The 23,967-nt window shown below is 38.8% G+C and overlaps 1 protein-coding gene across 2 annotated transcripts; it reads right to left on the bottom strand.

The window, feature by feature from the left end:
* Positions 1 to 111: 111 nt before the first annotated feature.
* Eaat2 (Excitatory amino acid transporter 2) lies at positions 112 to 11,847 on the bottom strand. 2 transcript variants are annotated; one of them, XM_066737964.1, is made up of 11 exons: positions 11,319 to 11,847; positions 9,962 to 10,087; positions 9,553 to 9,760; positions 8,532 to 8,574; positions 8,129 to 8,388; positions 7,769 to 8,002; positions 5,147 to 5,341; positions 4,888 to 5,022; positions 4,677 to 4,785; positions 4,476 to 4,597; positions 112 to 3,367 (listed from the first exon to the last, which is right to left on the bottom strand). In XM_066737964.1, exons 1-11 carry the CDS (start codon positions 11,491 to 11,493, stop codon positions 3,319 to 3,321), a joined length of 1,656 nt encoding a protein of 551 aa, XP_066594061.1. In that variant the 5' UTR covers positions 11,494 to 11,847; the 3' UTR covers positions 112 to 3,318. The 2 variants fall into 2 exon arrangements, with proteins under 2 accessions (XP_066594061.1, XP_066594060.1); XM_066737963.1 differs by having other exon boundaries at positions 4,460 to 4,597; positions 11,319 to 11,636.
* Between the last annotated feature and the right edge of the window lie 12,120 nt (positions 11,848 to 23,967).

The raw sequence follows: 23,967 nt of genomic DNA, 5'->3' as shown, positions 1-23,967 counted from the left end.
TTAGATATAATCGATCGATCGATGAATCGAAAGTCGAGACTAAATTGATTAATAAATGTAAGGAGTAATAGGGAAGGACATGGGCAGGGTAAATAAATGATAGACCAGCAATCACGTATAAACCTGCATCTTGTTATACAACACGTTGAGCCTTAAAGGTACATTAACACGTAGTCTTTGGATACTTTATTAAGATTCTTCTTGTCTCTGTTGGCTCGTCCTACGTCCGCAGGACAAGATCCTGCTTAAAAACGTTAAACGAGCTCAGCATATCAGATACAAAACAGTATCCGAACAGTGTGTAGCACGTTGAGGTATGAACCAGAATGATTCAGGTGAACCAGAAAAACAGGTAACTGAGTTAACAGGTCTCTATTCAACTACTTTCTACGCCTCGTTAACTGTACAATTACTCTAAATGAACCCCTCGCTTGATTTGTACTCGGGAACCTCTCTTGTGTTGATATTTGCTAATTATTCTCGTTCACCTGACGGCGGGCGACCTGTTATAAAAATCAAATGAAAGACGACAGAGACAAAGAGCATAAACATGACGTACAGCGGAACTATTTAGCTTAGATGGATGTCTCATCGTGTTTATGTACTTCATTTTTATCGCCTTTTATTGGATTTTATTTACAGGGCAGTGAAGGTCATTATGACTGGCATATCACTTGGTCCCCTCCCCAGATTGCTCTGGAGGAGGAGAGAGAAAATATAAGGACAGCACTAGCACTGCAGCGTGATCACAGCATCCACCCAAGGGTAGGCTGACAACTGGTATATATATATATATATATATGTATATATATGTATGTATACGCCATCGAACAGTTTTGTACATTGAAACAGCCTCTACGATGAAACACGCATCGACCTAGCTATAGTAAATAACCTAGCTAATAACGCTAAGGATAACATAACCTACATAACCAGCGATACCATTTAGGAATTCGCTTACTGTTAATTAGCCGATGTTTCTTCATCCCCTTTAATTATTATCGTTATTGTTGTTCTTACTAATATCATTATTAATTAATTAATCAATTAATATCATTAATACGAGAGACTCATCTTATCCAGTCTTGTTACGACAGGAACTCAACTTTGGTTGACCTTCCTGCTCATGCGTCACCTTGAACGGGTCTTTTTCTCCGGAATTACGGTTTCCCTAGTTCGAGCTATGCTACAAAGGGATACGATACTAATATGGAAGGCGATTTAAACCTATCTAGCGGAGCTTGATGAAACGATGGGCCAAGTCGGAACTTTTCGTTCTTTTCTATTTACATATCGTTAATCGCAACTCCTTCGTTATCTCAGTTCTCGAAACAGTCTCGAGTAACAAGGTCGCGCTTGCTCGCTTATTAGCCTAATGAATGATTTAGTTAAAATTTACCCTTTTATTTTCATGATATATTTCTCGTCAATTCTCTTCCGATCATCGTTACATATTATTACATTCCGACTTGGCCATCAGTCTTCTCGCGAATACCCAGAAGACCTCTCGATCCTTATATTGACTTTCGATCTAGCGCAGAATTACTGCGAAGGGTGATTTGAAATTAGGTAAATTGGCAGGAGGATGTTTGTCGAATTGTAAAATTGACTGGAAAATTGGATTCGAGAGGCTCTGGCCGTATTTCTTTAATATGACTGGGTGTTAAAACGCGCGTGCGTGGTCCGCGAGAATTCGATATGACTTTCAGGAAATAGATACATCATGGTCTAATAAATCTAATAATTGCCCTGCTAACAATAGCAGAGCAGTGGTCCTACTGTATTACCGATTGAACAACACTATGCATTAAACATTCAAAGTTAACTTTTGATTCTTGTTCCCGATATGGTTGCGACGGATCGCGAACACGCCAGAAGAAATCGGGTGGGCCTTGCGAAGATAAGCTACATATGATTTGTAACATTGAAGCCGCCGAGCAGATATTTCGAAACCAATGATAGAAGAAAGTCCCATGAGAAAAGATCTCGATTTGGAAAACTATTCCCTTAATCAATCAAATATATACGATATAATTAACTAATCTCGAACCTATACATAATATATATATATAGTATATACAAATTTATACCGTAATCGCGTCACTCTATATACAACTTTTATTTTTCTCGTCTCACCCCGCTGTTATATAAAAAATTCAAATTCACCATTACGTATCTTATTGAGCAAATAATCGTCTAAAATTAATTACAATGCAAATGATTCTCGTCAAAAAATACATACGAATATTTTGAGCTAATAATCTCTATACCGTGTCTTATTTTAATGTTTATCACCGCTAATTCATTCTTACTGATAGCACTGCTTTGAATTCCCCTTCGAAATAAGTGCTCGGAACCTTTGCACAAAATTTACTGGATTGACAGGAATGAATGTCCTTTCGATGTGCCTAAAGTTTCGAAAGAACTTGTGTACTACTAACCCAGCCAGCTTGAGAGAACACAGAGAAAGCTACACATTAGGATCCATTACTTTCAACGCACCCGATTCGCAGGTGCTCAAATATAAGGCACCACATTTGACGCTACTCGCGCGATCGAACATCGCATATTTCGCTTTTCCCATATCGAATCGATCCGTATGCACAGAGTTAACCTCTACAAAAATTCTAAACCCTTTCGATGTGTATCCGATCGAGACTTTCCAGTTCAGACTCAAATTCATTGAATTTTCAATAAGCCAGTGACACGTAGAAAGCACTTTTCCTCTTTGTCACTCTCGGTGAAAAATTATTGTCCAATAATTTTCCCCGAAGTTAGCTACGTATACTTTCTACGACTGCTTATCGATAAAAAGCTGCGTAATTTACGGTGCAGCTTAGTTAATATACCCATGAAAAAACATCTCGTCAGCTTATTGCTACACGATTTTAGTACATTGACAAATGCGACAATATAAACTTAATTGGAACCTTTTAACACTCTTCGAGAGACACAGCTGCTCCCCTGACAAGGTCGTGAAAACTTAACGCTGCTCCTGCTCTCAGTCGTTCTAGTACTATCGGAGGATCAAAGAAAAAGTTTATTATAGCGAAACTTAAGAAAAATATATAGCGCTTTAATAAAATTGTAGGATTCGAGGATTGGAAACACATGTTGATCAAACGTCAAACGAACCAACGTGTAGTGGAATTGCAGGTACGCGAGAAATTTTCACGATCACAGGGTTCGATGGGAAAGCTGTGTGTCTCGCGGAAAAAATGACATTTGCATGCCAGAGAGTACCCTTTTTCGATCCTGAAAGCCTCGTTCGGCTGATTCTGGGCGATTAGCGTGCTAAACCGTCCGACTAACCACTAGTCAGACCGTCTCCTCAGTCACGCTCCTGGGAATTTGCAACACGCTCAAGCTGAAACAGACCAAAAAATATGCTTAATGAAAGACATCCGTACCCGCGCAGACTTATCTAGCGATAAGCAGCTCGACGAAAGGTGCAACAGGTGGAAAACAAATCACTATGCTACCTTGCAATCAGGTCTATTTGCCTCTCGAGTATACAAAACCGGAAAAGATCTTAAGATAAACTTGAATGACAGATGGGGAATGGAGATGCCTTGGCTGACAACTTTATATCCATATAGCTTATACTTTTATATGCTTATGATCGTATATGCTCGTTTTTCTTATTTTAATCTCTTCATGTGCCAACTTTATAAGCAAAGCTCTTCTAACGTTATTCAGTCTTTACCGATTCTGCAGTCCTTCCTCGACCTTTCATAATCTTCACGACTGATAAAGCTGCAGCACGTTACGCAAGCTAATCGATGTATCGATTCCTTCAGGACAGTTATTTTCCTATCGCGTGATTATTCAAGTAGTATACCTTGATAAAATGCACCATTTTTTATACCCAATTGAGTGTATTTATGATCAAAGGTGTACGACTGTTTACTCTTTCGCTGCAGTATGCGCGTATACCAAATCGAATAGAGGATGCATAATTTATACAGTAATTTTCTAGTGATTCGTAGATACTACTGGATGAAAGGAATCGATTCTTATCTCGTGCGAGAATCCTATAGCTCAACGATTACTTAGCGAACATAGAACAATCAATGCTAGATCGCACATGTTGCAGTAGTATCAGATATACGTGCAGTTAGAAAAATTCTATAGGACACTGATATTCTCACGCGATTAAGCTTAAACGGAGCTCTTCGTTGTTCCAAAATTAAACTGTCTAATATTAGAGTCGATTTAAACGGGAACCGATCCCTGTGTTGAATTTAACGTAGAATTTACCTTTCAAGCTTATACATTTTTTTTTCTACTGGCAGTGAAATGAAAACAATGCTAGTGAAGGAAATAGTCCAAAGGAAATACGTGAGAAAAAACAATAAATAATTGATGAATGAGATTTAATCATGATAGGAATTCTATGGTCGAGTTGTGAACTTTTTTATGATTGATTATGATTTTTAAAGTGATAGCCTAGCCCTACCAAAAAGCTTGTTTACTTGGCCAGGCCTGCTGCTATCCTGGTATCATCCTGCATTTCCACGACCACTGTATCCGGGTCTGGTACCCTATTGGCGGAAATGCAGCCATTCGCAATCGTGGTAGGTAAGACAGTTTCAGACTGAAATTTATTCACGGTTTCAAAGTCAATAGTTTGTTCTATAAGTCTCGTTCAATATGACAATACTTGTATCTCTTACTTGATAAGCAGCCGCATCCAACGCCATCAGTTCTTTCTTTGAAAGTTGTTCAACTACAGCAGCTGCGTAACAATCACCCAGCATGTTATTCGTGGTCCTAATGCGATCCCTGATAACAAATCATTTTCTATTTGTTATGAATTTCGTACTTGTTTTACTTTGAAAAAATGGAGGACTCTCATAAAGCGTCTCTTATAAACGATATACTTACACAAACCAGTCAATTGCAAAAAGGAGAGAAACATCGTGCACAGGTGCATCTATGGCGCTAAGAACTACCAGTAGCAGAACTAGAGCTGCGCTAGGAACTGATGCTGATGAAACGGACGCAGCGGTTGAAGTCAATCTGACAAAATATATGTTATTTTAATAAATTAATTTTAGAGAAGGGTAGATAGATTAATAATTTTTTTAGATTAGATGTAACTTGATTGATTGTATCTGAAAAATAATAAACATTTCAAACTCACATCACCGTTATGATTTCTCCGAATCCGAGGATAATGCCGTTCATCTGTGCAATGAAGATGCTGGCAACTGCGACGAAGAGCGCGGTACCGTCCATGTTAATGTTGCAACCGATCGGTAAAACGAACCTGGTAACCCTAGGGTCGACCTTGAGTTTCTCCGTCATCAGGCGGAAGGTTACCGGAAGCGCGGCGGCCCTGCACAAAACTTGGTTAGGAGAGACCGGGAATAGCTCAATGACGGATGTTAGAAGGGGCAGTTGCTCCAGGTGCTCACTGCTGGCTTAGGGTTTTTTTGGTCATTCTGGCGTGGCAGGGATATCAAATAGGAGTCCTAACGGATTTACAGTTTTACGATGAACAATGGCGGAAGTGATACTTGAATGCAAGCCATGCGATTCTACGAGGTATATAATAATGGAAATGAACTTATAACGATAAAGACGCGAGGGCTTAATAAAGAAAACACGAGACAGAATTAAAAGTCCTAAGATTTATCGAGATTACAAATATTGAACGGGCAGAGAGAGAACGAGCCAGAATGACCTTGAGGATAAGCTGAAAATGAACGGTGAGATTAGTTAAACTATCAGCAGCCTGGCATGGTCGGTCTAGATGGTAGAGTCCTGCAACAGACCAAAAGTTCTCTTCTTCTTCTTCCTCTTCTGCGGCCTTTGTATACTTACCAGAAAGACTTCTTGGATCTGTCATTCTTTCGTCCTCCTTTCTCCCCCCCCCCTCCCTCCTTCCCCTCATAGCCTTTCACTCTCATTCACCCACTCCTTTACACCCCTATTTTTTTTTCAACTTTCACGCATTCATTCTTCGCCATTCAACCCTCATTCTCTCACCCAAGGATGAACCACCTGCAAAAGGCCACGCGTGTTCTAATATATCATCGGATATCATACACCTCAGGCACATTGAGAACACAGTTTCTTTTAGTCTCAGTTCACTTTTGAGTCGTGCAGGTCATTCTCTGGAAAAAGTTAATCCACTGAGATATCAGCTTGAGTTAGACATCTTTGCTGTACTAAAAGTGTGAAAGATTGGTAATCTGGGAGCTGGAAGGATAAATCGAGATGAAACTCAACAAAAATTATGCACATCGAATATTGTGAAGTTTTAAAGGAAAACTGAAAGAGGAATTTGAGCAAGGTAGGGTATATAATGAAGGGAGCTTTGGATTGGAGACGTTCGAACTGGGAAAATGATCGTTGCTACGCGCATTTCGTGAATCTAGAAAGAAAGAATTAAAAAGTGGATCAGCAGCACTCGCCAGTCATCGACGTCCTTGAAACACCTGTAAGATGTATGAGAATTTGACGCGAGCAATCGATATTTTCCCAATTACGAATGAGGTAAAAAGTACATTAATAGACCACATTAAAAATAGCATGTAGCATGAAAACCTTCGTTGGCGGAATCCTCCTTTTCGCTTCCCCTTTCGTTGAATCGAGGTTAATATTGGAAGAAGAGGTGAACTATTATTTTGCAAGGATCCAACCAATTCAGACTTTCATACCAAAAATCAGTCCAGGTGACACGGAGTCAGTCGACTTCCGGTTTAAGAAATACCAGGGCTCATCGAACCATTCACTCGTATCATTAAATTCTCTTGTTTCGATCAAATGGCTTAAAATGAATTATAAGCTCCTATTAAAATGGTCTACAATTATAAAATTAATCGACTGGTTTCTCACGTCCCTGAACTTCCGGTCCCAGCAGACTCTCTGATCGAACTCGATAGGAAATTAAAAGTTCTGCGTCTCTGCGTAAACGGAAGTTCAAAAAGGAAACCGGTGATTTCAACATCCTAAGTGCCACCCGGAGCTGCATACCTCTCTCCCATTCTCTTTCTCTCTCTCTTTCTCTTTTTCTCTTTCTTTTAGCTTTTTGTGTGTCTGTTTCTCTTTATTCTTAATGTCTTTTCAGTAGCTCTCCTTGCGAGCAACGCGTTAATATTATTGAGAACTGTGTGAGATGTCGAACTTTATGGATTTGGGGGATGAGACGTAGGATCTACCAACCCTTCACAGCGTTCGAGGCTTGGCATTGAGAGTTCCAAGGTCACTTCACCAGCGAACGCTGTGCAAAGCTGAGAACAGGATAATGGGATTCGGGGACCACGGCCTCTCAAAGCCTCCGCTCGGCTGGCTGAAACATATTGTCTCTATGAATCGAGATTCGTATGATACAACTGTCAAGTCTCAACTCTCAATTGCTCAACAATGCTCGCTGACCCACCGTTCCCGAAAAATCTCTACGTAAAACCGGCACTTTTTTTTCTCCCGCGCGATTCATCATCCCCTTTCGTAAGGAACTACAGGTAAAAGGCACAGGGTCGTCACGTGAACGTGTCCAGATCGAGCAAACGTCGAGGCGTTAGAAGAAAGGAGAAAAAAGGAAACGAAACAAAACAAAAACGCGATAAAGTAGTAGTAGCTGAAGAGGATTCATACGATGATGGTAAAAAGATGAGGAAAGCTAGGAATGAATGAAAAATGCGAGAAGAACAAAAATTGAGAAGAACTAGAACTAGATGACGATGACGACCGAGGCCCCGTGAGGCAGGCTTGATGGAATCTCGAAGGTCGGGCTGGATTTCGAAGGTCGACGACTCACGTTGAGGCCATGGCGAAAGCGGTGAGGGTGCCCTGGGCGAGGCCGGCGTAGAATTTAAAGGGATTCTTTCTCACGAAGCCCAAGTAGATCAGCTGCATTATCACGAGTTGATAGAAAAACACGCCAATCACGATAGTCACGATGAACCAAGCCAATTGGGACATCACCAAGCCAAGATCGGTCACTCCCAAAATCTTGCCAGCTATCACTGAGGTTATTCCAATTGGGGTCATCCTAAAAATCATTCATTTTAATCAATTTCCTTTACACAACAGCAGACTGGTGTATTTCAGCTCAGAGGCTTGTAATCATTAATCGTTATCATGACACTTGTTTACTAGAAGCACACAATTTACTTACCACATCACCATTGAGACCATTCGCATAATGACTTCGAATACAGCCTTGAAGAAATCAATCACTACTTGTCCCTTCTCTCCAAGTGTCCCTAAGAAGGTACCGAAGACCAAACAGAAGAAAACAATCCCTAGTGTATTAGTGCCACTTCTGTATTGTATCACCCTTATCAACTCTTCCTCCTCAACGTCCACTTCAGTGGACAAAATACTGTCAGTCATGTTTCGTTGGGGTAGCTTCTTTGGTACATAAACCGTATGGGCCTGAAAACATTTCATTTGTCAAAGTCCTGCTGATATTATAATTAAGAGTATCCAAAAATCAATAAGGTCACGGACCAATCCAAAATTGAAACTTTAGAAAACACAAACTTTTGCTTGGATTCGGTTCAGAAATTATACTTTACCTGTTGAAATGCTGCCTGGAAGAGATTGTCGGGGAACATATTCCTGAAAACGTGAGAAGCATTTGAAATCGTGGAATGAGGCTGGAAATAGGTGGTGGATTGAGAGTTTTGCGAGAATTTCATGTCAAAATAATGTCTTTTTCATATTCTTATTGAATTTATTATTAAAATGTATAATGTATGATAAAATTACTCGTTCGGTAAATAAGTTTGGAAATATTCAATATTTCAATCATTTATTCATATTATTCTTTAATAATTAAGAGACTCTTGACGAAGTAAAATATTTTAGGACTACCGACCGAGTAATTTTACGAGTACCTTAAACGCGATAGATTTAAGTCAAGTCTATATGAATAAAACACGTGCAATCGATTCTCCTCTATTTTTGCCACGGTGCGCACGATCTAACAAACTCACTGGAGTTCACATACCGCGGTACACCGAATGACCTTAATACCTTAGCTGGGATTAGTTGCCACCTCGTTAATTCAGCTGGTCACGTAAATGATTCTACAGAAGATATTACATATTGGTTCGTTGCCAGCCAATGTCTAATATTTAAAAACCTACACTAAATGCAACATTTCACAATTCTGCAATATAATCCACCAATCAAGTCTAATTAATAAAAAAAGGAAAAAGAATTAAAGATAAAACAGATTGAATTTTTAGAAAATTTTTGATAGTTTTGTTATTTCCTGTTCAAGTAATATGACCTAGAAATCTTTATTTAAATCTTCTTGATTAAAAGTAAAATTTTCATAATGATTTCGTGGCAGGAAATTCACGCAGAACGGAAATAATGCGGTGAAACGGCGCATGTAACGAAGAGTCTAAGTTGAGGAAAGTGGAGCAGCTGGTGTAATCGATACAGAGAGTTTGGCAAGAAGAGGCATCATTGGAGAGAGTGAGCAAGAGAGATCAAGGAGTGGTGAGGCAGACGAAGACAGAGACAGAGACAGAGACAGAGAGAGAGAGAGAGAGGCGAGAAAAAGAAAATTAAAAAATGTTAATGTACCTTCCTAGATCCAACAGGCTATCCAGAATATTCACGGCTCGTGCTTGCGTCGACGGTGCAATCGATTCTCTAATTCCAGGATTACCAGGATGAATAATCAGAACCAAAATGACGCCAAGTATAGCGTTCAGCAAAGACGTCAGTATAAAGTACACCAAAGTCCGCACCGCTATCATTCCATTCATTCTAGCATTTAAGCTTGCAGAGCCTGAAATCGTTCGTTATACCAATTATGCTGAAATGGGAGCAAAGTAAGAACTTATTTTTGTCACTCCTGACACTATTCCGTTTCTCTTATGAAACAATTATATCCTTTTTACACGAAGCTTTTCTCAAATCCATTTAGTTCACGGTATTTTGCGAGTAATGTAAAGCATCGCGTTTTTTAAGACCGAGTTGAGAAACTCACCTGATATAAGACTTGCGATCACCAAGGGCAAAATCATGAGCTTTAACAACCTCATGAAAAGCTCTCCAGGGTAGCTTATTAACATTACCGCATCAGCACCAAGCGCCAAGGGTCGGAGACCAAACCCTGAGGAGGATCAATATTAATGAATATGTCAAGCTTCTATACTATCCATTGGCTAAAGCATTCAGATATCAACGAAAAGGACTAACAAGACTAATTAAAATTACATCATCTCCTTGAACTCTTAAAATAACTAGAGCTCATTCAGCTATCGTCCGTTAATCTTGCTAACTCATTTCATTCTTATAATAAGTAGTACTTTAATCCTTTTACTTAATTATATTTTTCACTACTTTTCATATTTTTTAACGACAAATTTACTTAATATGTTTCCTAAGCTAATTGATTATCATTCCAATTATTTTTTATTAATGGACTTTATGCGATTTGTTCAAAGGAAAATATTGATCGTCCAGTCATCGAATCTTATTTGTTCGCTTTATTATGGAATAATCTAGGATAATTGTGCGATCGATAAATGTACTATATTCCTTGTACTTAAAAGCTCATAAGCCTTCGGTATTTCAAGGCTACGATAGGTTTCCTTTTGCTCGTTACGTTCTTATGGTCTCTACACATCGTTTCTTTCTTCCTTTTATTGCACTCAACAATATTTTCTTTCTACCACGCCTACTCCTTTATTCTTTATACTGACAAGCTTACTCCTTAATGCCCTTTGCAAAGTTTCTTATTAGAGGAATTTCCTAACATTTACTTTTCTGCTTTATTATTTATAAAAATAAATCTACTACTATAAACCTAAGTTAAATTTTAAAATTTCAACGATTTAATACTATATTTTTATTAAAGTGAGGCAATTCATTCGTTCATTTAATGAATCCTCTATATGTTATTTCTACCACGAAATCAAAAAACGTACGAAAAAAATACAAGCTCTCGTTAATGCCAATTGTCGACGTGAAAGTCAACACAGAAACGTGGCGCACGTGGCGAGTTACGAAGGGTTATGCGCTGTATGATTATAGAGGCTTCTTAATCACCTCTTTATATGTTTCTTACAAAGCTTTGAACCTTACTTCCAAGAACCGTTCATTGGACAGCTAAAAAAGCGTTCCTGCATTTGATAAAACGACCAGCTTGAAAAATGTGCGTTACATAAGAGCTATCCCGTTAAAGGTTAGCAATCAGATAAGGTTTCTAAACGCATTAATTGGGGAATCTCGAAAGTTCTTGGCGTTGCACGAGAGTACTCGGCGTTCATCATTCTCCGTTACAAATTATGGCAATAAATTCTGCAGTGAAGGCTGATGGGAAATAAAAAAAGAAAACAAACCTAGAACGACCCCAAGCAGGACACCGGAGAGGGTGATCATGAGGAGTAGGTTTTCTCGCAACCACTTTCTGGTGTCGGCCGTCACCTTGCGGGGACCCTGGGAGGCCGAGACATCCTGCCCGTCCATCTTGGCGAACAGGTACTCGGAGAAACGCGCCGAGGACTTCTCCTCCATCTCACTGGGCCTCCAGCAAGCTGAGGCAGCTGTTCCTCCTGCGGACCTCGTCGTCGTAGAACTTGAGGAATCCGCCGACAAAGAAGACCCCCACGGGGAGCTCCCTTCTCGCGATCTCTCGCGGCTAACGGCGGGGCCCCGGCAACACCACGACGACGACGGGTTGCCGTTTTGGGGGTGTTTCGATAAATACGTCAGGAACGACCAATCACCGGCACCCACCAGTCGGCGAAGTAGCCGGGTGGCTTTTTCTTTCTTCAGTAACTCGATCGTCGTACCGCCGGCACGGATCCTCTTCTTGTTTTTATTTGTCCCCTTGTTCCTCTCCTCAAAACTTACAATTATTCCGCCTATTCCCTACAACAATTCTTCAATTATTTACTCTCTTACAAACTCGATTACAGTTTTCCTACTTATTTTCACTCCGTCCTTAACTTTTTTATCCTACAAACTATACCTGCCTTAATTTTTCACGCAGTCTTCCTCACGTTTATTTCATTTAAGACAATCCTTTCGCGATGTTTCCTCAATTTCAGCGCCCTTTGTTTTCGGATAAATGTTGCAACCTTGTTGATTGGAATAATATAATTGATTCCGCTCCCTCAATTATTCTGTTGATTCAATTTCCTCTTTTTCAATTTCCTCTTCGATGCGTAAGATCGATACAATGGTTTGGATAAATTGTTGGCTTGTTTGTAAACGTTGTTACAATAGTTTCAATTATCGTATTGATTTTCTAAATACTTTCTATTCCCTAGATTTGTCGTGAATGGGATTACGAAACGATTTCTGTTTCTCCTAATATCGTTTCTAGTGGCGAGATTCGCGAGGCTTTACCTGTTTCTTTGTCTAAGCATCCGCTACAAGAGCCTCTCGTGGAAGCCTCCTCCAAAATTCCTGTTGCTCAGGGTCAGTTACCCTGGAAAAAGCTGGCTGGGCTTCTTGAAGTTTCCTCGTGCGCGCTGCTATACTGCCACTTTTTTCCTTTTTCACACAATTTACCTTTCCGATGAATCAGGAAATCCGAGAAGCCAGCAGTCCCTCGAAACTGGTCCTCCTCAATTCTCGTGCAACTTCATGGAGATCTCGAAACTTCCAGATAACTGTTGTTCCAGATACAACTATGTACTATATTCAAAAAATCTATACCACCAACGACGCACGATTCCCTTCAGACCCCCAGGAGTCTATGGTGCTTTTCTTAGAACGATGTATTGATTTCAATCGAAATTGGTGAATTGACTGATAAGTAGATGACGAAACTTATCATTGGCCAACTGTTTGACAAAATCGAACGTGAACGGAGCTCTTATCACACTTTCACAAGATTGTTTAATGAACCGCGAGGATGCTGAGAGGATAAGATGAATTTTGAGTTAATGGACGACAATGAAGTGCGCAACGTTCTCGAGGGTTTCAACTGCGTTTCTGGCAAAGGTTGAGCCCCGACTGGCCGGTTACCGGCGGACATTGCCGTATTGATTCGCGCAGCCCCTCTTCTTTACTCGTGCAGTTCATCCCTCTCCCCCTTATAGCCTTGTACCATCTTTGTCAGACTTTCTTTGGAATATATCCACCAATGCAAGTCTTGCTTCTTCTTTTCTATATATAGATATGTGATAATATACTTTGTTAAAGATTTTTTACCCTTTTCAACCCTGTTGGCTAGCCCTATCCCTCCCATTCCATACACCCTACTTTCCTAAAATATTGCTATCCTTATCACTCTTATAGCTCGAGATCTGCACCCTCTTTTCCCACCCTGCAAGCCTCTGTCCCTTACCCTCCTGCAGCTGGGATACCGTTCTATATATAGGGACTGGTGGGTCTTTATCAGTTGTACTACTACCGAATAACGTTTAACCTTTTCCCTCAAGGTTTCCCATCTCTGCTGTCTCTTCTAATAAGAGGACTTGTGCTTTCTCCAAGGCTTTTCATCCCATTCTAGTCTTTCTGGAACCTGTCCTTTTATAATTTTATATCTTTCAGGTTTTCTGCGCTTGCGCACATTAACCGATATACCTGAAACGCATGCGCGGGACATGGTGCTGGCGTTTTTTCGGTCGGTCATTACAATAAGGATGCGAATCTAAAGCATTAAATACTCTGTGACAAACTTGATGATAGCAAATGCAAGGAAACTAATGCTTATAAAGACTATATACTGTTGTCTGCTTCTCTGTATTGTGTCTATATTTTATTTTAATCGATTATAGGATAATCCTGATGAAGAATGACAGCGTTTCAGTTATAATTGCAGATTGATTAAATAAATTAATGTCTCGGGTAATTTGTTAACACGAACGTTCCTGTTTGGAAGAATTAAGGCCAGAAAATCGGAAGATGCTTCGGTTTAGCGAAATAATCTGTGTGGTCTATCACACCCGAGCTAAGTAACGTGTTAATGTTGATTAAATCAATTGATTTCCCTTGACACTGTTCCCCTGATTCTCCTGAAATTTGTTTATTGCAGAAGTTTGCTGATAACCAAATGGATTCCCTTTAGAGATTTATGGCAATGACTTTTTAATTAATTTAATAGGTAAAAACTCTAAACTCTATGGAAAAATTTAATTAAATCTTATAATGTGACGAACGATAGATATCGAAGGAGAGGAAGTTTTGTACATGGAGGATGCAAGTGGGTAATGAGAAAAACTGTCTGGCCTTGCGTAGGTAATTTTCATTGAAAGGAAGCTTTAATAACGGGATGGATCGAAGCTTGCGTGTAAACTGGAGTTTGAAAGAAAATCCGAGAGATGGAAGCATCGAAGGCTCCCTGAGGACGAGCTTGCAGAACTTCAGCAGTGGAAAGCGTCATTAAAGCAAACCACGAGTCCCGCGGACACAATTAACCCAACGAATTTAATTCCACAACGTGGAAGGTCATCCAACGAGGCATTGTGGAGGCCAATTAAAATTTTCAATGAACTTTTTGCATTCTAAAGAAATTAACAAAAAACACATATATGCCTCTTTTCCTTTTTTAATCTTAAATTTCAATCTCCCTTTTTTTATGAAGGTCCACCTACTCTACGAGACCTATGTTATTATATTATCTAGAACGAATCTAATGAAGTACCAACATTTGGAATTCATAATGCATATATATGTTCCTACGCTCTATCATATGATACATTTTCAATACCCTTGAGAAATTAATTAAAACACGGTTTAGCTATCTGAGTGTGAGAAATGATGTCTTATAAAGAGAAGGATTTGAACAGATTGAAAATCTCATTGATTCCAATTGAAGATTATGTTGGGTGTTCATCAATACTTATTGAACATTTCCATCAATGATCTCTTTCCTATTTTACTTCTTTATTGCGGGTAATCCGATTTTTCACGAATAAGGAGCCGGCTAGCGTAATCAGTATGATATATATTCTACTAGTGTAAACTGAACGAAAGGGGAAGAAAGATAAATTTGCATTCATGTCGGTAAGTCTGAGTAAACTTAAATTCTACGGAAAAATTTCAGTAAATAATTTCGTCTCTTGAGGTGCTCTTAGAATAACGAAGTAAATAAAATAATTGAAAGAGTTTGCACCGTAGTCAGCGAAGAACTTTTTAATTAAGAAAATGTTGTAACAAAAAATTACCTCGGTAAAGCAGGTGATTGTGTTGGATAATCGCCTAGTCAGCACCAAGGAATCCTGTTTTACGCAAAGAAATTTGTTGTCCTTCCAGACTCGAAATTAGTCTTAATTGCATTCGTCTTTGACTGTGGCTCAAAGTAATTACGAATAATATAAATAGTTGGCATTAGTGATAAGCAGGACTGCGTCTGTAATGAGAGATTCTTCGAATGAATGAGAATGCGTGAAAAAGCGTCGAGGACACGATACCTTATCTGCATGTCTGAATTTCTCTTAGGAATCTATATATATATTCCCATTATAACCTTCAATCAAATTCAGCTTCGCTCAAATTTTTCTTTTTTGTGGTTATAAATACATAAAAATATTATAAATTATAATTATAGCCAACTGCTCTATTTTATAGCCCTGATTAAAATTATAATTTTAATCCAGCCACAGTATTTATATTCCATACAAATGATGGATTAGAAAACTAAGTAAAATATAAGACCTTGCGCAGGTTTAATGCGATACATTTTTTCGCGTTATTCCAGTGAAGGGACGTCGAAGTGAAAGATGCAGGCCACGTAGTTTGAATGCTCTGGATGGTGGTAAATAGCCAAGTACGTGTAAACGTCACGCCTGCTGGTACCTCACGCTTGCCTCCTCTGGATTATTTATCCTGTTCTGGTGGCAGGAAGGAGTCAGAGGGCTGAGGAGGGGGTAAAATTGGGCGATGGGGTGGGAGGGTAGAGCAGTAACATTCTGCACGGAGCTGGTTTACTACCAGCCAAGTTACGAAGCTGCAGCTCCATTATTCAGAACACAGTTCGCTGGCATCACGAGTTCTTCATTATTGGTGAATCGCTCGGCTAATCTTCGCTCATTGGGACGCTACCTTCCAATTGGAGTTAGCTGATAACAGCTAAAAGAGCGACTATTCTGAAACAGACAATAGCTTTAACTCTTCTATTTTATATAAGTGATTTAAACTTGTATGACCGAATTAAGTAGATGATGATTCCTTGAATGAAACTATAGTGACGCAACTCATTGAGGAGACGGAGAAGGGTTGGATGGGGGTAGACAAATTCGATACTATTGATAAGTGAAAAAATTTCTGGGCCAAGCAAAAAGTGGTGGGAGAGAAATGGGGAGCAGCGAGGACAGGGAGGTTTAACGACGACACCATCACAAGTTGGTCGGCAGGTCGCCTCGAGGTTGAATAGAATTTGCAATTGTGTGGCGAAGACAAGGGCCATTATAAAGGCACGAATAGCCGCGTCGGCAAAAGCTCAAGTGTTCCTTCTTTTCCGCAACTCCAATGTGCTTGCGACTTTCCATCCTCTCTTTCTCGCTCATCTACCTCTTTTCTTTTCACGTTTACCTCACTCACCCTTTAATCCACCATCCTTTTTCCTCCACTGTCATTTTCCCTTTTCTAATCCCCACTCCCCCTTACACCAGCCATCATCAATCCCCTCCCCAATCTCCACCCTTTGGCAGAACCTTTCCCTTCGCTCAAATATTTCCCTTAAATCCTTTCCGCTTTGGCAGCTTTTCCTCCCAGCCTCTCATCGAACGTTCGCTTTTGTAAAAAATCATTTTATAATCCTCCTTTAAGCCTCGCGCCATTATCCCGGTATATTTTAAGAAACTTATGACTCTTCCCCGCATTATTCTTCACCATTACCAATCACTCCTCATCGATTCTTTCGAAATATTTGTCTCTCGGTGTTATCGTTCTCCCGCACGAGTCTTTTCACGTTCCTTCCTCAACCTTTCCCAGCAGTTTCCCTTTAACTCCTCCTTCTGCTCCTCTCGTCAGCTTCTTTACGTATTTCATCCTTCCGGTACTTTTCAGCATTTTCCAACAATCGTTCCCACCCACTAGCTTGTGTTTGCTACTGCAGGCTCGCTAGGTCAGGAGAGCACATTCGGAAAATATAGCGCTTAATGGCACCCTCTGTGAGGCCCGATCAAACGAGACGCAGCATCTGCTCGTGCCAGTTTCTAGGATTTTCAAACTTGCCAAGACGAAAAAAAGCTAAAGTACTTCAGTACTTCGGGGAATGCACAAAGAAGTCTGTACACGATGCCCGTCTTGCAGCTTTCCGTGACGGATAAATACACTTTGACGTTGACTCTCCTCCTTCTTCTTCGATGGAGAAAACTTGAAAATGAGAAAAGAAATCCATTTAAAATTTGTCACCTTCGCTGATCGTTCACATTACTCCTAGCAAAACAAATTAATACCTTGCAATTTTCTTAAAATCCTATAGTGTAATTACTCTTCCCTTCAGATGAGTCTACAAAAATTGGTAGCAAAAATTTTTGGTTCTAAATTTAACACTTCTCGACGTACTGCTGACTTATCTTGTTAGACTTTCTATTAGGATACGAGGGTAGCTTTATATTAGTATAGCCTATAGTGCCCCCTTCATGGCCACCTTCAACCAGTTTGCCAGTGGGTCAGGAGGACTACACTCGTTATAAAAACTCGTCTACCGTAGAAACTATTCAAAAACTTCCTCGTCGTCCACACAATTAATACAGTAGAGAAGAATAATTGGAGAACTTCGAAGACCAATTCTCCTAGGACGGCTATTTTTTCCTATTCAGATAAACAAGCTTTTTCTTCGCACAAATAGAACTATCGCGAGTAAGTTGAAAGCATCGAATTTCTGAGTTACAACCCACCCAACAAAGCTCGTTATCTTTAAATGTTCAATTTTAGACATCGTAACTTTAATTTCGCAGTCATCAGTCTCGGTTTAATTTAATTCATGACTGAAGACTATTGCCATCTAACCGATTTAAATCTTATATATATTTTCGCTTTATTAAAATCCATATATGTAAAAAAATTTCGAGACTTTTCTCTCGAGTTGGAATTTTTAAGCAACTTTTAAAAAATATTAACAAACCTACCTTGTCCTATTTTAAATACTCATGTATATGTATATTAATTCCATACCTGTAATTATCTTAGTTCCAGTATAGAATTCATTTCATATCCATAAAAGAAAAAAATAATATAAGCATGAAAATATCTGATATAGTATTAACATTGACAGGACTAAAAATATCTCACATATCACATTCAAAAGGAAGTACACGAAAGGAATGTTATCGAGGTTTACATTTGGAGCATCATATATAGTACACACGTGTTAAGAAAGGAATAATTAAGGCTAAAAGAGTCGTTTTCTCAGCATTTAATTTCTTAAAAAATTACTAGGAAGCTTCACACTTTAGAACTCTTTGGAACTATTTGCGTTGTATACTATAAGACTAGGTGACTAGACCATGATCAACACCAGGACTCTTGGCGTCCACCCAAAAGTCCATTTTTGTAGTTGGAACATATCAAACAAGTGTAAAGGGTATAAGATGTAAAGTAAATGAACGGAAGTACAGGAGAGGAAAATGAGTAATTCAGCATGTGGCTGTGGAAGTAGTCGCAATTACTGTTAGGAGGATCTCCCCTGTCCAAACTGGAGAAGAATGAGTATAGCTTTACACCGCGGAGGAGCTCTTATCGGGATCCTGGCACCATTACCGGAAGCGCTTTGTTGTCCTTACAATGTCACTTGAGCATTATTTAGTTTCGCGGTGTGCACGTGCGCGTATTATCACCTTCTCTGTCAAATGATAAATTGCGCCAACCAACTCACTTAAAAACTAACAAATCAGACCGCTATTTAAGCGATACAACTTCGAGCTTCCTCCCGAATGCGTTAAAATTCCACTTTTCAAGATCGTTAAGTCGTTAAAAATATTTTAAAGCAAAGCGGATAATTTGTATGACGTATTGATCGATCGATTTAGAAAATACAGGTGGAGTTAGCATGTATAATGGAATTCGAGGTACGACAGTGTAATAATTTATGCAGTGCAGAATAGTTTGGGTGGACATCTGGAGAAATTCGATTTGCGGTAGACGGAGTAAATGGAGGGTATCGGTCACATTATAAACAAGGGTTAACCTAACGGTCCGAAAACAGCGAGGATTCACCATCAAATTCCTCTTGGGTCTTGCAAGTGAAACACAATTTCCCTTGATGTGGATCGCTACCCTTTTCTGTACAGTTACGTTTGTCTCTCAGCGTCTTATTAATTAGGGTGATGGCAGACAAAGTGACACGAGTGGACGTAAACATAATTGAAGACATTGCAGCCGGGAGAACGCAAGCATAAACGGTGTGAAATCAATGTGCTTGTACTTCGTTTTCAAGTTCCTTCAACTACGTTTGGACCGTGTTACAGAATAATGAATTCATCTTTAATAAATGTATTATTTTAATATACTCAAACGAATAATTAGTCCTCTTTAATAATTTAATTAAAAGCTTTCGTAAAATATGGTATTTAGCACAGTACTCCGAATAAAGTTTGAAACATTTTTGGTTATTGCAGGAGATGATAATCTACGAATATTAATAATGTAGGTTTACATTCACAAACGTCGATTTGACTACCATCGTCATAATAGTCCTGCATAATCTCAATGCCCGATTCTTTTCCTCAAAACCATTAATTTGCAACATCACTCGATAAAACATCTATTAAATTCGTTATTTATACTATTTTGATAACGATACAAACGTCATGGTTTTCTTTGAATCAGCCAACTAAATCCTATTAATCCACCAAGGTCCTTATCATTCAATGTCGCTTAGCTCGGATAAACAACAGACGCAGCTTGAATCGCGCATCACGGCTCCGGTTAACCAAATTGGATTTCGTTCAATTACACCATTTTCTGCAATACAATTAAATCACCTAATGTCGATTCAATCATTTAATTAAAAATAAAAATCTCTTTTAGCCCTGCACACAGTGCACTAAAATTATTAATATAAATTTTACTCGATGATGGATTTTGTTTCAATGAATTTAATGGATAATCTCGGTGAATTGAATAACGAAGTTTGGTCTAATGTGAATATAATAGGAAAATTAATCGGCCAGCCAATTTTGGATAATTTCATCGAGGAATAAATCAAACGCGAGGCGTCAATCATTGTCAGTCAAAGCGCAACAGCTACCAAGCTCCTATATAACGTGAGAGTAAAGTGACGAAATAATATGTTTACGTCTGATAGTATACACACACACACACACACATATATATATATATATAGGCACATATGTGGATTTGAATAAAGCGGGGACGCGTGGGTTCTGGGTGCTCTTGCGTTTTGTTCGCTCATACTATAGACACAAAGTGGTACTTCAGCCGATCCAACACAATTACCGGAAAGTCGATGAGATATCATGATAATTCAATCTCATCAATCAGTAATTTGTAATTCGACGATGCTCTTGAGTACACTCGACAAGCTGCCGCTGCTGCGAGATCCGATTCGAACAGGTTGAATTGTGCAATATTCCATACGCGTGCGTTTGACATGAATTGAGCTATAGAGAAACACACGCCACGGGTTACCATTACTTTCATCCTACTTGATTACACCGATCGCTATACCCTGTTGGACTTCCTGGATATCCACTCCCTTTTCCACCTTCATCCCCCACCCCCTCCCCCTTCCATTCCATTTACAGCCCGGAGCCACCCTCTTCCTCCATTTAAGCTGGGAAATTGCTGAACGCCTGCCCGAACACTCAATTTGCATTCGCGCCATTGCACATTCAGTTTTTTTCAACGGCCAGCTATGAATGGATCTCGCAAATTATATAACTTGTATCCAGTCAGATGTCTTTGGTGAAATTTTTCAATAACACTTAACCGTTTCCCCTCTTTAGGTTTATTTATATATTAATATAAGCAAAATCTTTCTCACCATATCGTCGACTCGTTTATTTCAGGATTGTCCCATAATTTCACAATCGTCGCTCTAAAATCTCTCCGGATTTCTAACTTTTTCTTCCAATCACACAAATGGATCTGCCCGATTAAAACTGATCGTCTCTTAATTGTCTCGTTAAAGTTAACAACTGGGAGAGAAGCAAGATTTGAAACCGTTCAATTTAGAATTAATGGAGGTATTGTATAATTTATGAAGGAACGTCGCATTAGCGTCTTTTACGAATCCTATTCATTCATTCGGCGCGAGTGAAACGAAATTCTGCCAATTAAAAAATGGTTAGCCGAAATTTAAGTGATTTTTAAGTGAGTTAAAGATACACCGATTGCCTTGGCAGCGCTGAGAAACTTTGCTCTGCGGATTTTTTGCAGGATGATTGATGAGATTTCCCGCAAAAGCGTAATAAATTATTCCTTTTAAGTGTTCGATGGTGCCTGCGAGAATTGAAGCTTTGCGTCGATCCTCGCCTACATCGCGGAAGCTTCGCGAATCTCATCTGGCTATGAATATATCTAACGAGAATGGCCAGCAAAGTTTAAATCAGGATATCTTAGACCGAAGGAACGGCATGTTGAGTTGAACGCTTCTTGTCCGAAATTATATCTCGCTCGCAATAATTCATTTTTTCATTAACTGTATAAGGAAAACCATAAAAATGCACTTTGAATCAAGCTGCCCAAAGTGAACAGGCAAACGAGTGCAATTTGCGCCATATTTATCCTCAATGAGGCACGCGTTGTAGCCACGAACTTAATAAACGAAATACATAAGTTAGGTTACAGTAGTAGACCGAAAGCAGAAGTTAATGTATTTTACAAGTACTCAATTTAATTAAAACGTATAAATAAGATTTAAAATTAGCTTGTTTTCGCAAAATCGTCGAGATTGATGAGAATTATGTGAGTTTGTGAAAGGCGGTAACAAGTCTTGATTCATAATTATTTATAAACGGAAGATTGATGTTAATCAATTTTATCAGATGATGGAGCTGAAGCACGGGGCTGAAAAAATTGGATAAAAATCTCCGCTGAGGAGAAATGACGAAGAGAAAGCTCGCATTACCAAGTCTGACAAGTTATATTTAAACCAAACTTGAGGCTTTTTTACGTGGGCGACGATAGAAAATTTTCAAGGGTCCCCGAAGGATCGTTAGGGGTGCCTGGAAGACACAAGACGCAATTAGTCTGACTTGCGTATACTTTAAGTATAACTTTTTAACTTCATCGTTCATCACCGCCATCACGCACGTTTTATTGGTATTATTTCTTCGACAACTTATATAATTTCATCGTGCAATTGAGCTATGAGTTTAAACTATTAGTATTGTTTGTGGAAAACTAAGCAAAATTTTAAGACACTATACCGTGTCTCTTGATACAAGCTGCGATTGATAATGGAAAAATTGACCACTGTTGAGATCACAAGAATTTATAAAATTATATTTTTAGACGAAATGTTTTTCGAAAGTTTATACTTTCAAAATACAGCCATTCGGGTGAGAATCGATAGATGGCTCGATCTTGGCCCAGTATGGGTTGTAACACTCTTTCAAACCTGGGCAAGGTTTGGTAAAAAATAATATGTCTAGGCTAAAATGATAATATCAGCAACAACTAGACTACTTGTATCAAACCAGAAACAAATTTATAGTGAAATATTGTTGCTTGGACCAAGCCTGGAAGCCAACAACCGGTAATTTATATTGGGCCAAGGTCAAGCCAGATTTGGTATCAGTATTGGACCTTAGTTAAAATCGATGTTTGGCCCATAATACTGGCTTAATCACGGTAAATGGATTGTCCAACATTAGGCCACGAGGCTGCAGGGGGGCCAATATTATGAATACAGGCTTGATAATATAGATTTGACCAAAATAGTGTCGTTCTTCAGCTTTAGGCAAACTATTCGCATTTCGCACAAAAGGGAGTCTTTTTTCTTATATCACGATATTTCGATAAGAGTTGAATTGATTCTGTAGGTAAAAGATTTTTCTCCAAATGAAGTTCTTTAATAATTACAGAGTCCTAATTTCAATTACTCGACTTTTTAGCAGCAATTTTATTGTCACAGTAGAATTCACATAATTAATGAAGTTTTATGTCCGAAATCTTGTATTTACCGTTATACTGAGTTTTATCTCATCTTTGCACAGATCAGATTATCACCTATTATCCTAAAATGTCCTAGAACATCTTGAAATTTCCTAGCATTCCCTGAGAAATACAGAACATTAGCGTAACGCGCCAGAACGCCGTTTAATAGCAAAAACGGCGGCATCCGTCGTAGAAACTACGTTGGAAACTAAATTAACTTTCACTGGAGATTGAAAGCTAATAAACAAAGGTCGAATGTCTTCGGGGAGTGAACAAGCTTCCCAATACTGATGACAAAAAATTGTTATCTTGCAAAATACTAAATTTCATAAACGTTATTATACAAGATTGCAAAAAGAGTATATTCATTTGAAAATATAAAATATCGAGCAAAAACTTGTTACTACCACACCAAGCAACGCTTTATAAATAAATAAATTTGTCAATTAATAACGTAATATAAATATCAATAAATTATCAATTTGATGGTTAAATGAACTCAATGAAATAATTGGATTCTGACATTTTAAGCAATTAATTTGTCAATTTACAAATTTAAGAAATATCAGCTGCAGCTGCTACTAATGCGTTTTAAATTCACATATGTAGAATGGACCAGGCAATCCAAGAAATTAAATATAGAAATGCAAAGCATGGAATAAAATATGAAAACGAAATTTCCATATGGAAATTAGTAATTAGAGGAGATGTAAAAATAATTATCCTTTCAACTCTGCACGACTGTTATGCATTATTACTGTCAATCTTACCTTTCTTCATCGGCCCTATACCGACATCTCGAGAAACGTTTGATGTGGCTTGGATGACTATTATTATTATTTATCTATACAACCATATTGAATAATAATAAAACCAATAAGATTTCCTTACTATACTCAATTAGACAAGTTTATTTGAGGCGAATCAAGTAGAAAAGTTAAATGGACGATTCATGATTTTGCATCG

Source organism: Prorops nasuta, unplaced genomic scaffold (assembly GCF_024137725.1).
Source record: "Prorops nasuta isolate Cenicafe-Biocafe unplaced genomic scaffold, Cenicafe_Pnas_1.2 PNAS00018, whole genome shotgun sequence".
NCBI classification, from domain to species: Eukaryota; Metazoa; Arthropoda; class Insecta; order Hymenoptera; family Bethylidae; genus Prorops; species Prorops nasuta.
Note: the sequence above shows the minus strand (reverse complement) of the source record. Positions and strands in the feature narration are given on the sequence as shown.

Excerpts from the sequence above, each read along its gene's own strand:
- Eaat2 (XM_066737964.1), bottom strand. The coding sequence starts at position 11,493 with ATGGAGGAGAAGTCCTCGGCGCGTTTCTCCGAGTACCTGTTCGCCAAG. Across the intron at positions 8,003-8,128 it reads ATGGTCTCAATGGTGATGTG|GATGACCCCAATTGGAATAA; the intron begins GTAAGTAAATTG and ends AATGATTTTTAG. Across the intron at positions 5,023-5,146 it reads GGAGAAATCATAACGGTGAT|ATTGACTTCAACCGCTGCGT; the intron begins GTGAGTTTGAAA and ends ATATTTTGTCAG.